The 16,723-nt window shown below is 31.9% G+C and overlaps 1 protein-coding gene and 1 non-coding gene across 2 annotated transcripts; one reads left to right on the top strand and one right to left on the bottom strand.

Annotated features, from left to right (window-relative positions):
- Nucleotides 1-276: 276 nt before the first annotated feature.
- Nucleotides 277-5,672, bottom strand: LOC135122249 (DDB1- and CUL4-associated factor 13-like). The gene is made up of 12 exons (XM_064046452.1): nucleotides 5,584-5,672; nucleotides 5,423-5,527; nucleotides 5,204-5,315; nucleotides 3,178-3,300; nucleotides 2,956-3,065; nucleotides 2,649-2,741; nucleotides 2,437-2,589; nucleotides 2,205-2,325; nucleotides 1,164-1,243; nucleotides 639-746; nucleotides 518-587; nucleotides 277-458 (listed from the first exon to the last, which is right to left on the bottom strand). The coding sequence occupies exons 3-12, from the start codon at nucleotides 5,235-5,237 to the stop codon at nucleotides 277-279; spliced, it is 1,074 nt and encodes a 357-aa protein (XP_063902522.1). The 5' UTR covers nucleotides 5,238-5,315; nucleotides 5,423-5,527; nucleotides 5,584-5,672.
- A 10,265-nt stretch (nucleotides 5,673-15,937) lies between these two features.
- On the top strand, nucleotides 15,938-16,061 carry LOC135122253 (U5 spliceosomal RNA). Its single transcript, XR_010279306.1, has one exon. It is a non-coding gene; the product is annotated as a U5 spliceosomal RNA (small nuclear RNA).
- The last annotated feature ends 662 nt before the right edge of the window (nucleotides 16,062-16,723 follow it).

The following is a 16,723-nucleotide window of genomic DNA, read 5'->3' as shown; positions in this document are numbered from 1 at the left end:
TAATGAACTATAACGTAATAATACTAACAATGAATAAATTTTATTTAATAGGCTTAATAGTTTATCTAAGAAGACAAATCCACAATCTTTTGGTTTCCAAAGCCTGCGTGTTGTAACAAGAGCTAAAAGGCGGTGTACCTTTTTCCGTTTTTCTTAATTTGTACTTATTAAATCCTTTAACAACTTAAATCTGCTATATAAGCAGTAAACAGTTAGGCAAAGAAACAACGACTGAATTATATTTTAGATTTTTATAAAATAATGGTTTTATTAATATTAATTTTTAAGAGCCACAATATTCTTTTTTCTTTCTTGAGTGTGAGGGATTGATCCTGGCTTGCTGTGTATCCTTCTATTATCTTCTTTACGTTTTTGTGCTTGAATCATTAAAGTTTTAAGCTCTTTGGCTTTTTTAATAGACCGCGGCACGTGCCGGTGCCGCCGAATCCTTTTTATTTCTAACATAAAATAAAGCTTTTACGACATAGTAACTAAGAAGATCTTTATAAGTGCAGACCCGGATGATGCTGATATCTTTCTCTCAGTCTTTCACAATAATTCAATGCCGTTTGTTCACGAGGACTTACCTATACAAAAAAAACAAATAACGTTAATAATAATAATAATAATAATAATACAGATCCGAGTTTTTCTGCAGCTTTTGCCTTCCAAACACGAATATTTGTTTCGTCGCTTCCGGAAAGCACGAATTTTGCATCAAAAGTCCAAAGAACCGAAAAAACGCGCTTTTTCAATTATATATATAAGCGAGTTAAAATCGTCAATAAATACTAAAGCTTATTGGTTTATTGTTAGTAGTTGTAAAAATATAAGCCAACCAAAGTCAACAAAGTTCATCGTTAAAATATACATAAATAATGTATTTTAAAGTTTATTATAATTTAAAAAAAATTAAATTTTTCTAATATTTTATTAAATTAATAATAAAGTATTTTTTAAAGCATATAATAAATTATATTTTTCTAATATAAAAGTAAGAAGCTTTTAGATAGTAAACAGTAATATTTTTGATTATTTATTGGTGTATTTTACTATACATAATCCATATTATCTTAAAAAAAAACTTTATTATATAAAACTAATGAGCAATATAAAAAGGCTTTACTCGAAGTTTTTGTTATTCATATCAGTATGAAAATTACCTGCATGCGTTTTGTGTAATAAATTTCTCTACTGTGTCCCTTATTATACTCGAATATTCGTATGGTTCGGTCGTAAGAGCCTTTACCAATTAAATATATATATATATATATTTCAAAATAATGTTTAATTTATAATAGAAGTGTACATACATAATATTATATAATACGGAGTATAAATAAATTATAACTCACAAAATTTTATGATAATAATGATATTGAGTAATAATGATAAGAGAAAAATAAAATTAATATAATTTTTATTAAAAATATAAAATGACTAATTAATAGTGGAGTAAAAGTAACCATAAATAATTAAAAATATAAAAAACTAAAAGTAAAGATTTATAAAGTTATATATAAGAAGTATATAATAATAATATAATAATAAAAGATAATAGTAGCTGTAAATAAAAAGCTTATTAATATTATTCCAAATAGCAAAAAAAAAATGTATTAAAAAATAATTACTAAAATATAATAAGGAAAAACACTAGGATATTATATAATTTTAAATTTTAAAAGTTTCTTCATAGTAAAAAGTAAAAATTTAAAAAATATTATTATTTAAGATATGAGAAAGATTTAGAAGATAAATAATAATATTAAATAATTATCATTAACATAAAAAAATAAAATAGGAAATATCATAATTAATATATATATATATATATAATTATTGATAGTGTTTATAAGATAATGGTTATATTATTCAAGAAATAACGCAAGTAAAAAATAATAATGTTTACTTTTTGCTTATTTATTAGTATTTATATATAATTACGACCTATTAGTTAGTAATTAAAGGAAACTTTCTATTAAAGTTAAAAGCAAAGTTAATAATAATAAATAAAATATAATTAATAACTTTATTAAAATGCAAAAACGTAGTTTTTGTTAAACTATAATATCTGATAGTAAAGAATATATTTTATTATAAAAATCTATTAAGTCGGAATATAAAATATAAAACTTTTGGATAATAAGAAATATTAAACTTGCATATAGTAAATAATAAAGTTTAAAAAAAAAAAGTAGCGAGACCAGTAACAAACTCTCGGCCCGTAGGACTATAGTCAATAGAAAGAACGGCGGACACGTGGTCTTTGTGCACGTTAAGAGCACTTTCCAGCCGACGCATGTCAAAAGTATAACAATTCGAGTCCTCGTGATATATAAACAGTTATAATAAACACAAGCCACAATAGCTTTAAACATTGTCCAATCAAACAACATGTATAACTTATTAACGACCAATCAGAAACCGCAAACGAACTTCATTAGCAGCCGTAAAATTAAAGGCCTCGATAGGGTTCCATGCTATGTGGTTCGTCCTCATAGTTAATATAACTTTCTTAATAGACGTTGCCATTCTCAAATCATGAAGACAAATCGAACGATCCGAGCCACTGCTCGCCAATATTTCTACCTCATCGTTAAAAAAAGGGAAACTAAGAAACGAAACCTGCCAAAAAACTAAAAAAAAACCTCCACGGGGTTAAACTGGACGCTTGTCACCGTGTCTGTAGCAGAATCCCACTCAAAAGTATCCATCGGAGCAGAGCGGTGTTCGTCCCACAACTATGAATAGCGAAACATGTAAATGATAAAAAGGTGCATGACTAAAGCGGATCACTGCTTTTTTCTGTAGCGTAAATATATTTAAGTTGAGTAATACAAGTAAGTTGCCAGCAATAACGCACTTCACTAATAAAAAACTAATATTTAAGATATAGAATGCTAATATAAAAGTATATATTTGTTAAGCTTGATAATAGTGTACAATACAGGCAACCTGAACACGTGCTCCTCCCGTAGCAAATATATTTCTGCGACGATGATGGTCTAAAGAGGTAAAAGCCTGGTCAGACAACCACGTGTACTGAGGCAGCTGATCACTTCCGCCTATTAAAAAAAGGCACACTATATTTTTGGGTCTACATCACGATCGAAACATAAACAGCGAAAGGTGTATGCTAACACGATTATAATAATAAGTAAAAATATATTTTTTTACCACAATCTTCAGACAGCTTTCCCGAAAAGTGCTGCTGAATAGGCCACTTCTTAACAGTTTGGTCAGTCGAACACGTTAGAAAGTAGTCCCCACGAGGAGATACACAGACGCCACGTACGAAGCCTTTAACGATAATAATGAAGGTACTCATTATAAACAGCACGGTAACACCAGTATTAATAAGATTACTTTTTTTCTTAATAATAACAGCATTAATCATAAACAATATTCAAAATTTTAGATATAATGAAGTTTTATAATTAGATTTATAATAAATACAGATATAAACATATTAATATACCACAAAAATGTAAATATTCTTATTTACATATTAATAAAATAATAATAAATATATATACATCAAGCAAACTTTTTTGTTTTTATTCAATAAAATTTTTTTTATAATAATAAATTATCTTTAAATATATAAAATACAAACTCCGTGATAAGCAGTTGCACTAAAATTTCAGGTTTTTTAGAAAATAATAGTAATGACAAGAAATATTTACTATAATATATAGTAATGTCAAGCAACAGTGTATAGTGACGCTAAGCAGAATCAAAAATAATGATTAATATTATTAAAGTAAAAAAAAATTTATTAAGAAAAAATGCTAAAATTATTATAAAGTAAAGCAAACATCATTATAACTAATTACGCACTTAACATAAAAAAAAAATTAAATTAAGTGGATCATTATATAATTTTAATATTAAAAAAATGAGAAAAATATATAATTATTAAATGTTACTAGAAAAAAAACCAAAACTTTTAACTTATATAATCTCGCCAATAAAAAAAGAGCATTATTTTATAAATAGAAAAATTGCTACATGTAAGCTCCAATAATAGTAGCCGTCTCAAAGTTAACAATCATATTACGAGTAACTCGACACCCATCAGTAATAGAGAAAACTACAGCGATTACCACAACAGGCCTAAAATATAAACATCCAGCGCAATAAACCGAAAAGTTCAATTGTAACAACCTTAAAAAAACAGAAGCAGCCCAAGTACATTTATTATTATATACGTTATATATATAAATCACTTGTTAGCCTCCACTAAATTTTTAATAATATAATTAATGTTCAAGTAAACTAGCGAACTCCCTTACAAGAATTTTGGTTTTTAACAGATATTTTTTATAAGTACTTCTACCATAAGCATCTAAAACTCTTATTTCCCTCTGATTAATGTAAATAGCTAAAGCATTTCACGAAATTTATATATAGAAGAAGAATGTAACAAAAAACTATATTAGCTCTAAATAATAATAATTCTCCGAAAAAAATTGTTCCGCAAAAAACCCATAAAAGACGCTCCAAGGAAACAATAAAGAAAAAAATTCAAAAAAAAATAAAATTTTCTTAGAAAACAAATTTTTATTAAAAAAAAGCCACCAGCACTTACGACTACAATACAAATAAGAAAGTAAATTTTTATAAATTTTAGAATAATTATATATTAATATGTAGAGAAAGCTAAATTATTAAAGAATTACTTATTAATATACATACAACAATAATAAAATTATATATAAATATTAAAGGTAAGTATTATCTTAGATCCTCTTTTAAAAAAGGATAGATTATAAAATATTAACTTTTTATTTAAAACTGAAAGGAAAACAATAATGTATAAAACAAATAAACAAAAAATGTATAGAAATTATAATTAAATAATGTAAAGTATAAAACATTAACTCTTATAATATATAAAATACTGAAAAATAATTAAAATTTTCTAAATTTTTAAATTATTAAAGCGTTTATATACAATAAAAAAAGTTTAGTAAGCAAAGTCAACGAGAAAAAAGTAATTCTAATTTTTATTTATGACAAGAATTTTTTAATTAAGAATAATAAATAATTCAAAAAAACTTTAACTTGTATAAAAGATTTTAAAATTGTAAAATCAATATTTTATTTTTATATAACCAAACTTGTTACTACGACAAACATTTAATTTTTTTTATAACAAAAAAAAGAGTTAAAAAAATGTTTATGGTTAATATATATATACCTTTATGAGCTTGTACTGACCAAATATTTTTCATAGTACCAAGATTCCATATTTTGACTTCACCATCGCAAGATCCAGAAATAATGGTTTGGAGATTTCCAATGTCTTTAGCCTGAAAATATAAAGTTTATAAATTCAATCAATTTTATATAAAGTTTAATAAAGTAATACACTAATAATTTTCAACAACAACAACAAAACTTAATATTAACGCAGGACCAAGCAATGGATGCCGTCACGGTGTCCCTCAAGAGCTCTAATAAAAGGACGAGCAAATATTTTTTCTAACTTGACGGAATTTAGAGCTCGTATGTATTCCCTTCCCTAAGTATAAAATAAAAATTAGTGCTTGTTAAAATTAAAGAATATGCAGTAAAAACCTTCTCAAAAGGATGAACTTCAGGAGCATAATTGCGACATATCCGAAAAATATCCTTTTTAGCTTTTCTAGTGTAATTTTCCTCTAGACGAGAAATTGTTTTAATTTTCATATATAAATTATGCTAATACTTATATTTTTTACGACATGTAATATATTCTTACAAATTTAGCTAAACTATTTCGTGCCTTCCATTCAATCACGTGAGGACATGTGGTGTAATTTTTGGGCTGTTTTTATTATACTTTTCGGTTCTCGAACAATTTCTACCGTTATATAAGTAGTAGTCCATTATTATTAAGATATCTGGTATTTAAAAAAAAAAATTTTTTTTCCAACATGTAACTCCTATGTAACAATATATATGCGTGTAACATTTTATATAGCAGCGCTAATACTCATTTAGCTTTGGGAAATTTTATTGAAAGTTGTCCAGTAAGTAAATTACATTTTTGACTTTGGTGGATGTGTAATTGCAGGGAGTGAGGATTAAGGGCTTGGTAAATATAGAAAACTCACATGGAAGACTGAGTGTTTTTATGAGAGAGCTCCTCCCTTTTGGTGAGATCTCAGCCTGGAAGGATCAACTGCCAGTGCCCTTGGGTCTTGTGCCTACTCTCCCAGTGGTGGTTTTTAGCGTTTTTACACCATACCAGGCCGAATAGCGGAAGTTCGGGTCCGACTCTTTTCCGCTTTTTCAGTCCTTCGGAACAGTCTTTATAGCTCTCTAAAGGGCGTAAACTTGTGGGCACTCGTGCCTCACCCCTGAAGAGGAGGGGAATTCTGAGTAAGCTGTCTAAGATCTTAAGAAGACCTACCTTAGTATGCCTGTGCTAACAAAATTAAAAAATAAAAAAATTAAAAAAAGTTTTTGTGGCTTTCCCATTTCTCTCTCTTGTCGTTTAAGGTTACAGGTGGGCCCGATTGCGAAAAGAAAAATTATTAAAACTTTTAAAGATTATATCGACTTATTATGCAATTTATTAAGCCTCAGCACGATATGGAAGTAAGAGAAGTTATGGAGGCTGCCAAGTTGAAAGATGAAAATCTGGACTTACTAGTTGCGGCAGTAGACCCGAGATCGCACCGATATCTTAGAAAAGATTTTTCAGGTTGGATGGTGCTAGGGGGGCCTCCAGTCTATAATAATTCTACTAATCGTAGAGTGGTATGTTAAGTTTGCGGTGGTAAATTATAAACGTGGTTTCCCAAACTTTTAAATAAAACTCAGGGAATTTGTTTGAACTTTCAAGTGGGGGAAAGGAGGCCGCACCGTGTGACAGCAATAGCATCGTTAGAGGAAGCTTTAGAAATATTGGTTGTTAAATTAAGTTAGACACGGGGTCGGATAGAAGCTAAGTTAGTTTAGTGTGAGCTAGAGAGAGAGGTTTAAGAATACGAAGAGAAAAGTTCCGTTACTGCGTTTTTGGAGGGGGAAACTTTGAACGTGCAGGTGCACTACGGGAAGTAGGAAAAATTAACTTCATAAAAAAAAATGTCCTAATATATGAGGTTAATCATGCTCTTCCTGATTGGATGGAGAAGTCATTAGGTGAGAAGGATCTAGAAGAGCTTGGATTTAGACTGTCCAGTGAAGTGAAAAAATTCCAAAATGGAACTACAGAATGGAAGGGATCCATAATAATTATTATAGGTATGCGGAGGAGACCGTCATAACGAATACTTCTGAGGCGACTAGGGAAATCGGATTAGTACCTTTGAAAGATATAACACGCAGTTTACAACATTTGGTCATCTCAGCGATGTGAATTATTTGGCTAGAAGGATATATAATTTAAGATGGCGGCCAGATGAATGAGCTTCAAGATTTTGGATCAACTTCTAGTGGTCCTAAAAGAAGGAGCGACGCCCGTATGATGAAATACAAGATGAGAGATCCCCTGAACGTATTTGGTAATGAGGGCGTGTGAAAAGTTCTTAAAGCTTGGAATGCTGGAACCTTCTGATGACTTTAAATGGGATCATAGTCATGTAGTAGCTGAGAAGCTAGAGTTAAAGTTTTCCAGGAAGCAGGATATAGATAGGGAAACCTGAAAAATACATGGGAATGTGCGATGCACTGCAAGGTTAAAATGAGCTTTATGTCATTTAAAAGTATGTATTGCCAAAGAAAAGGTCTATTAACATTAAGACTCGAGGAAGCAAGATATTCTCTACATTTGACAATGTTAAAGGTTTTTATCAGCTACATATTCATAAAGATTCGTGGAAGTATTTTGTCTTCACTTTGCCGCACGGAAGAAGAGTACAAGGGACAGTTCTTCCACTTGGGTACGTGAATGCGCCTTTCGAATATTTAAGATTTATATATAAATACACAATGGGTTTAAAGGATACGCATTTTTATATTGATGGCTGATTAACTAAAAGATGAAGTCGGCATTAGGAGTGCTCATTTAAGTTGATCGAAAAGTATGAGTTTTATTATGTTAAACTAAGTTTAGATAAGTGTAAGTTTGCCAGAAGCTGAGATGGATGACTGGGAAGAGAATTATCCAAACGAGGTGTGAGGATCTCGGAAAACCGAATGCAGGCCTCTAAAAATATGGAGGACAAACACTAGGGAAGAGCTTACAAGCCTCTTGCAAGCTTTAAACTTTGGAATCCTAAAGTAGGCTATTTAGAAAGGGATCGAGTTCGTTTGAAGGAAGAATAGGAGGAGGCGTGGAATAACATATTAAGTATTAATAAGAAAAACAAAAGTATTGAATTCGTTAATCACAGTTACCAATTGCTCTTGCAAAAAGATGAGATTAACGTTGGAAGAGTTCACTACACTGCATTTGTAAGTACAAAGTTTAATGATGCTCAAAGAAAAATATAGAAATTCCGATAGGGAGGCTTTAGCGGTGGCATGGTGCACAAATAAACTAGTAGACTTCCCTAAATTAAATAGTCAACGGCTCATAGTGGAGACAGCCTATAAGAGTTGGTTTGTTTAGAAAAAAATGTGAATGGGAATGGGAAAAGGGGGGGGTACACAATATTTCCCAGAAAGGGGAATATTATCGCAGGTTTGGTAGCCTACATTAACTAAGAGAGAGGAAGAAAAGGAGGCGGATAGCGTGTTCATGATAGTTTCTAACAAAACGACTAGGGAAAAAATTGAACCTGAAGTCACTATCAAAGAAGAAGTAGAGAAGTTACATAGACAATTATATTATATTGTGCAAGTAGGGTGATGCGGTTTTTTGGAGAAAACCTGAATAGAGGGCTGCAGGAGCAGGTCGTTCGTGAATGTAACACGTGTATTCAATTTTGTAATAGGTGCCATAAACCTAAAAAGCAGATGTATTTAAAAGAAATTGCTAAAAAGTTCATGGGACCTATGGCTGTGGATGTTTTTAAGATGCCTAAATTGCGGGAAGGTCACGAGAGCGAATTAATAATACTTGAGAGGTATTCTAGATTTGTATGGGCCCGGGCTTTTAAAAAGTTAAATGAAGAACTGGTAGTTAAATAGTTGAGATAATTTAAATTAAGAGGGCCTGCTAATATTATTAGGGATAAGGAGGCAATCTTTCATTGCAGAGAGGTGAAGCAGTTTTCAGAATAATTTAATACGAAAGTAAAGTTCGCACTGTCAACCATCATCAAGCTAATGGTATGGTTGAAAGGGTCATACAAACATTAAAAAAAGGGCTTAAAAAGGGCTTAATGAAAAACTATTATGAGAGTAAAAAAGATTGGAGTCAATTGTTAGACGATTATATATACTGTTACAACAGGATTCCGAATGCTTTAGGGATTAGCCCCCATTGTATGAGATTTAAGGAAAATGCTACTTTTGACTAGTTTACATTAAAAATGGGGAAAGAGAAGGAGCTCTTTGATGCTGAAGATGGTGCATCTTCAAAGGCTGGTCTAAGTTGGGAGAAGGTGAAAGATGGAAAGAGAACTGTGGGCGGAGAAGCAGCTAATGGCGGACAAAGACCATGAAAGAAGGATATGATAAAACGGTTAAATAAACTGAAGGCCTTAAAGTAGGTGGCACAGTGTACCTTATTATGAAGGCACGTAATAGATTAGATTAAGAACAGTAAGGCGGCCTTGCCACTATATTGGAAGTTCTTAACTATGGTAAATTTCTGACTCGACTGGACGAAAAAGATAAAATTTGTCATCGTTATCATTTAAGATAGTGAAGGTGGCCTTAACAAAAGGTACCTAGAGTATTAGGGCTCCTAGGGAACAAAATCTAGGTGGCTCAGTTTTTTAATCCCCCTGTGTTCCTGTTGGGGGAAAAGAGGATTTACTGTCTCTGTTTTTAAACGGAGGGACATACATGGCTTGGTTAAGCAGCTCCTGTCAAGGATGGGTAGATTTCAGAAGGGGAAAGAGTTTAGAACCTTTCAGGTGCCTACTGATGAAGAGGTTGAGCAGTCTAAGGCTATACTACAAGGGCAAGAGCGAACTTTTGCACCGAAAAGAGGACGTATAACTACTTCGTGCCGACTTTTGAAGGATCGACAATTTAGAACAGCGATTAAGGAGAGACTTAAAGAGCGAAGTATGTAATTTACTATCTGTGTTTAATAGTAAGTGGGGGAGGGGATGCAACTACAGGGAGGGCTAAGGGTTAGGGTAAACATATAATAGTCACATAGAAGACTGTTTTTTATTTCTTTTTCTTTTTCCTCTCTTGTTGTTTTAGGTTGTCCGCCTGTGTACGAACTGGGTGTATAGTAATATAGGGGATAGTTTAATAAATAATATATAAAATTTCTTAGAGCTAAATAATATTTGTTATACTTACGTAAGTCACTTTTTATACAGTGTTATCACTAAGGAAAAGAGCTAACAGATGGGTTAATATGGTAGCCGCGTGCATGTCCTTAGATATACATGGAGACAGCAGGCCACGTAGGAAAGGGTAGCTTCTCCGTTTAACTGAATGGATTACTTGCGCTTTAACTTCAAAGAGGCAACAGTCGCTGTCTTCTTTGACGTTGAAAGAGCATTCGATTAAGTTTAGTATAAAGGTCTGCTGCATAAACTGTGCTTGTTATCCGTTCCTCATGGCCTTTACAGCGTGCTGAAGTTATATCTAAGTGGCCGCGTCTTTAGATGCGAGTGGAAGATACACAGTTGCCGCTGTGATCTCTCACAGCCAGGAGCCCCTCAGGGATCACTTCTTTTTTTTTTTTTTTTTTTTTTTTTTGCAATTTACATAAGTGACGCATCCTTGTCGTCAGATCCATACACTAATCGCCCTTTACTCTGGCGGTACGACCGTTTACTCATTGTCGAAATCTCCTTTCTCCCTTTGCAAACAGCTATAGCGCTATCTTGACGCCCTGTTGACTGGTGCTATAGATGAAGAGAACAGCATTTTAATTACAAAGATACGCTTCCCTATCTCCTTAACCTTTGATGGCATGAAGATTCCGTGGTGCTCTCAGGCGAAATACTCGGGAGCATCGACAACAAATTTTCCCAGCAGCCACACTGGACTATGTAGTGGCGAAGGTCAATGCAACAATTAAGGCGCTCCATCTTTTACTGTGCGGCAAGAGCAAACTTTTTCTGCGAAACTCTTACCTCAGCCAATAATGACATACACGTCTTCTGCTTAGACCTACGACTCCACTGCAATAGCGTCGGCACTTGGAGTGCGACAGAACAAATTTCTGCACGTGCGCAGTGGTTTGTGCATATGAAGCTTTTTTCCGAGGTTTTGAGCTGAACCTTCTAGACGTCGTCTTCCAACGGAATGCCACTGCCCTTTATTACAAGCTAGCCGCACGCTTATCGCCGCCGGCGGGGACTCTCGTAAGTGCTGGTTTTTGATTGTTAATGTCAAGAAAAATAATAACGCCCTATTAATGATTGAAAGCTATTTTATAATAAGTCTGCGATCACTCCTGGTTGAGGGCTCCAGTCTTAGAAGTGTTCGACTCGATCGAGCACCAAGAAATGTCATTTATAAATTAATAAATAAGCGGGTACATAAGGTAAAAAGACCAGATTTAACGATTAAAATTTATAATCTTTTTATCTCATACTGTTCTGGAAAATAAAAATTACAAAGGTAATAAGTTTAATTCAGTAGAACATTAAAAAAAAGCCACTATATATGAAGGAAGAGAAGAGTTGTGTAAAGTAGTCAAGATGCTTGAGGTGAGACATAAAAGGAACTGTTAAAGTTAGGTGGGATTTTAAAGAAATGATGAATTTGATGCATTGTCTTTTTAAGCTTAAAGGAAAATATATTTCAAGCTACTGCCAACTATTTTAGCTACAGTTTTTATCCTTGCCGGTTTAAAATCAATTTAAAAGATGCTAGCAGGAGTATTGAGCTAATAGATAGATGTCTAATTCTAAATTATTGGATTGCAAAAACGTTTTTTGATTCTAATGAATTCTTTATTGATGCCAGAACAACGTTTATCAATGAATTGGATTTGCCTCTTGATGATAATGCCACCCACGCATATTTTGAGCTTGTAAGATCGAATTACAGCTTAACAGAAATGTAAAATGCAGGCTTTTTTAAGAAGAGGTAAAGACCAAAAGTCTGCAGAAATACTTTATTTTTTCTGAAAATTATGCGTAGTGATTTACCTCAATCTAGCAGTAACCAGGAAGGGATGAATTCTCCCTATGATGCTATGAGGAAACGCGCCACTGATTCCCGCGGATCAACAAGATGAAACTTCAAGACAAGGCACAGAAGGTTCTGTGGACAGAAGTCATTGAGTTGATAATTATAGGTTTTTAGGAATAGCTTCTAAAATGGGTCCTATTTTCAATTTAGTTAGACTACACAGCAGAATAGAGAAGAAATACAAATACTTTGACTTTTTTACTTTAGTATCTTAGTGGAATGTTCTCAAATGTTCCCAAATGTTCTTAGTTAACCTTAGCATCTGCCTCAATTTGAGGGATAAACAGCTTTTGCTAAAGGGCCCGCAAGAACCGTTTTCTTCTTGCATTGCCTTTAGAAGCGGCCCTTCGTGATTTGCCTGCAAAGAGCTGCCAGATCCCGATCTTACACTATTAAAAAGCTTAGTGAAATAGCTAAGTTCTACAGAAAACTACCGCTGTCCGAGTGATTAGTTGCGAACAAAAACATGGCGGAAAGATCTGTAGAATGAGTGATTAAAATAATGAAAATCAGTTGCATATTCACTGGTGCATTTAAGATACACGAAACTGCAGAAAATTTAAGCTAAATCTATGGTTGCATGTGTTTGTTTCTATACATTCTATCGACGCTTTAAAAGGTGTCGTCTGTAGAGGAGCTATTTGGTGTTACTTACTACTACTATACATAGAACGCGACGATCCTTGTTGCTGAGGCTTACGCGAAGGTTGGACTTCTGTGTGTTGGTTGATTTTAGTGCTTGTTCGTTTGTATGTCTGGCGAGCAACGCAATAAAACTGTTGATATATAATTTTTGTTATTTTTCACTACCTTTTTAGGCGCTATAGTCAGACACTACGCAAGAGGAGTGAGAGTTTAACTAACACTTAAGGAAAAATCTTTAATTTCAGTGTTTGATACCCGTCGTAGGCGGCCCACCTATAGATTCCCACTAGAAAAATTTTAAATTTTTTAGTTGATTTTGGCCTTTTAAAGAAGCTTGTTAATAATACTAAACAGTATTTTTTCGTAGGAGACCCATAAATTGTTTTTAATTTTTATTTTCCTAATGGTTGAAGGCTTTGTTTATTATTGGTCTGGGTTGGGTTTTAAGTTGATCTGTGATGGTGAATTCGAACCTTTGGACGCCTGCGTTTTAGGGCCCATTCTTGTATCTTTTTTACTTAAAATAAATGTTATATTTACCTTTAACTTTATTTATCCTAAGTAATCAGACATATTTTATATATACATTAATATATAATCTTGCAAGGAAGCTTAGATTTCTGTTGGTATTTCATTTAGTAATATAAATTATATTATTAATAACATTACATGCCTTGAATTTATTTTTTCTTAGCTCTTCAAGTGTCCTATTTATTTTGTACTCTTTACCTTATGCCTTTATTTCCCTTCCATACTCTATTGAGTGTTGGCGACGCTCTTATATTTATCTGTTTTTATAGGATATATTATATCGAAATAGTTTTTCTTATAAATTCTATATTTTGCTGGTGTAGCAAAAGCAAAAAAAAAACTGACATAACCTTTTAATTTTTCATTACCAGTTAAAATTTAGTATTTTTTTTATATTTATAACTAGGAAAAAATAAGTTTTTTTATAACATCAAATTATTTTACTTCTAAAGTACTCAGTAAAACAAAATGTTATTGTTTCCTTAAATTTAATTAAAAAAGTTAAATAAAAAAGACCTAAGCTAGACCTAAAAGGGTTCAAATAAAACTGTAGGTGGTAGTGCCGCTCACAATATACAACTGTTTCGTATAGCGTAATACACCTAAACTAATAAGAAACTAAAGTTCCTTTCGAACCTAGAGAAGAAAAATTCACAAGTTACAATAACTAGTTTTTTAATATCTAGTAACCGAAGTTCATATAATTTACGTAACTTTAACTTACACTAAAAAAATTTATAAACGATTCCAATAAAAATATAATTTTATATATATAAATAAGATATTTATAGAAGTTTAGCTTTATAGTTATATTTAATAACAGCTTTACTGGGTAAATGTTATGTTTTTATTACTTTTCTATTATAATTGTAAAAATGGTAGGAATTTTTATCGTATATAAATAGATTTATAAACTTCTTCTAGCTATAAAAAGAATATTTAGTAATAATGAGACTTGACCCATTAAAAATATTATATGCAGAGGCTGAGTAACAAGCCAAGAGAGTGCGCCCGTAATGACTTTTTCATCTTGTAAAACATCTAAACCCTTAAAACACCTACCATAGCCAACCCTAACCCCTAGTCTAATTGCGATAGCGCTATGCTTGATATTTCATAGGCGGCATCTATTCTGGGTCTAATCCTCCATTGCAATTGGCATTTATATTTTTAATTACTTATTTAAACAAGAAACTATTCGCTTTATATGAAGTGTGATAACTATTCTGATAACAGTACTTATTTGAGTGCTGTTGTGATTTCTCTTGGGCTAACCAACACAACACAGTATACCAAAATACCTAAGACCCAACTTAAAACATAGTATGCCGAAACGCAAAACTAAAAGAAAACATAGAACAAAAACCAATAGTATAACATAAGTATAAAATACATTGACCATCAAAGCACAAAACCTAAAATACAAACACAAAACACAAAACTTAACCCCTAAAATTTCACTAAAAAAGTGATACGTAAATAAAGCAATTAAATAGATCAATACAAAATAAACAGTAAAATTTTTTATAACTAATCTGGCTCAATTAAATTCATTATACATATATGGAAGCATTTTAGAACTTTTTTGAAAAGGTATAAATACAGACCGAAAACCGTTTGATAAAACATTCCTTACTTTAATTTCTTTTCTTATTTAATTTAATTGTACTCATTAATAGGTAAATATTTCATTAACTCATACTCATACTTCCATTTTATAAACACTTTTTACAAAATTTGGGTACTGACTCCCACCGTAGAAAACCCCGTAGGATATATCATTTTAGTTAATGGAACTCCAATGGAATGGTTTCTGATTTAAATAAGGCGAAAATAAAAAATATATGAGGCCAAGTATATTGTTTTAGGCGGGCTATATTAAATACATAAGATTAAAAAAAAAAATTACTCTTAGAATTTTTTTAAAATGCGACTTAAAAGTGAATTGTTACACTGACAACAAAGTAGTAAAATATAAAAAGGTGCTTTGAATAAAAGGGTAAAATATATTGACATAGCTTATTGCTACATTAAAATGACTAAATATGCCAGACTTATTACAAAGCCACTCATTTCGAAACACAATTTCTCGATAACAGCTTTGTTGTAAAGTAATAAGTGACTTGAAGCTATATTAGACTACAAAAGCGATACAAACCTGAATTAAAGTCACCTATTTATTTCTTTTCTTCATTCTATTATATACTTTTGTCAAAAACTGGGGGAAATTCCCTGACATTGACCAACTATGGTTGTGCTTTCTATGTAGCCCTCTAACAATTTAAATTCATCTTCAAAAAAACTTTAAAAAAGAAAAACGAAAGCTTTAAGTTTACTAACGTTTAAACGGCCGTCAAGTAATAAAATGGACGCCAAAATTCGAGAGCCCAAACTATTGAGTTAAGCTGAGACACGTGGGATAAATAACTCAAAACTAACCATTAAATGAGCTGAACCATGGACCCTATAAACACGTGGTGTCCCATATATTTAATGTTTTATAATTACGAAGAAAAAGATATAAATAGTAGAGTGATAGCACCGCTGGGGATATGGGTGGCCCCCTCATATTGCGAATAAATCTTTCGCCTTTTACTAAGGATTTCCGTGTGGGGGGGCGATGTGCCCGTTTAAAGCTTTTAATTTTTCTGCTGGCTTCCCCCTACGGGGGGAGGCCTCATAACAAGTTCATTAAATCGGTCACAAGAGGAAAAGGGAGGGGGGACTCTATCCAATAGATCCCGGGAGGTATTTGTCGTCGCCTTAGTGCTTTTTTTCTCCGCAAGAAAAGTGTCCTGCGGAGTTTTAGAGCCTTAAATAGAGGTGGTGGGTGTATCTTGTCTCGTTGGTTTTATAAGGTTTCCCCCCTGGTTCATTTTTTAAGTTTCGCAAGTTGGTGGGTAATAATTTTATATTTTACTTTACTTTACGTTCTTTGGAATATAGTAGTCGTTTACACATTTCACTTTGTATTGTTCCTTACTTTTTTATTACTTCTTAATTTTATCACTTTTAACGGTAAGTTTGTGGAATATGTAAAAATTACTTTGCGGGGGGGGGGGAACTTTTACTAGTTTTTACTAGTTAAAGCGGTAAAATAAAAAAGTTTTACTATTTACTTATTACTTCTCAAGCTTTAAAAATTAGAATTACCAAATTTTAGTGCTATATTTTTAAATTCTAGTTAACGCTTTTATTTTAGTGGATAACAAAAAAATATAGTTACAAAATTAAGTTTGCTTTTTTTTAAAAATTTTAAAATCTTTCTAAATACATTTTAAAAAAGCGATTTATGACAGAAGCCCGAATAAAAAGAGTATATGGATTTATTTTTAAA

This window comes from Zophobas morio, unplaced genomic scaffold (assembly GCF_036711695.1).
Source record: "Zophobas morio isolate AGI-343-1 ecotype UQ-CSIRO unplaced genomic scaffold, CSIRO_AGI_Zmor_V1 ptg001037l, whole genome shotgun sequence".
NCBI lineage: Eukaryota > Metazoa > Arthropoda > Insecta > Coleoptera > Tenebrionidae > Zophobas > Zophobas morio.
Note: the sequence above shows the minus strand (reverse complement) of the source record. Positions and strands in the feature narration are given on the sequence as shown.

What these genes read in the sequence shown, in the direction of transcription:
- LOC135122249 (XM_064046452.1), bottom strand. Translation starts at nt 5,237, where the DNA reads ATGAAAAATATTTGGTCAGTACAAGCTCATAAAG. An exon ending in TCCAGTTTAACCCCGTGGAG is followed by an intron (nt 2,590 to 2,648) that starts GTTTTTTTTTAG and finishes TTTAACGATGAG; the next exon opens with GTAGAAATATTGGCGAGCAG. An exon ending in AAGATATCAGCATCATCCGG is followed by an intron (nt 459 to 517) that starts GTCTGCACTTAT and finishes ATTTTATGTTAG; the next exon opens with AAATAAAAAGGATTCGGCGG.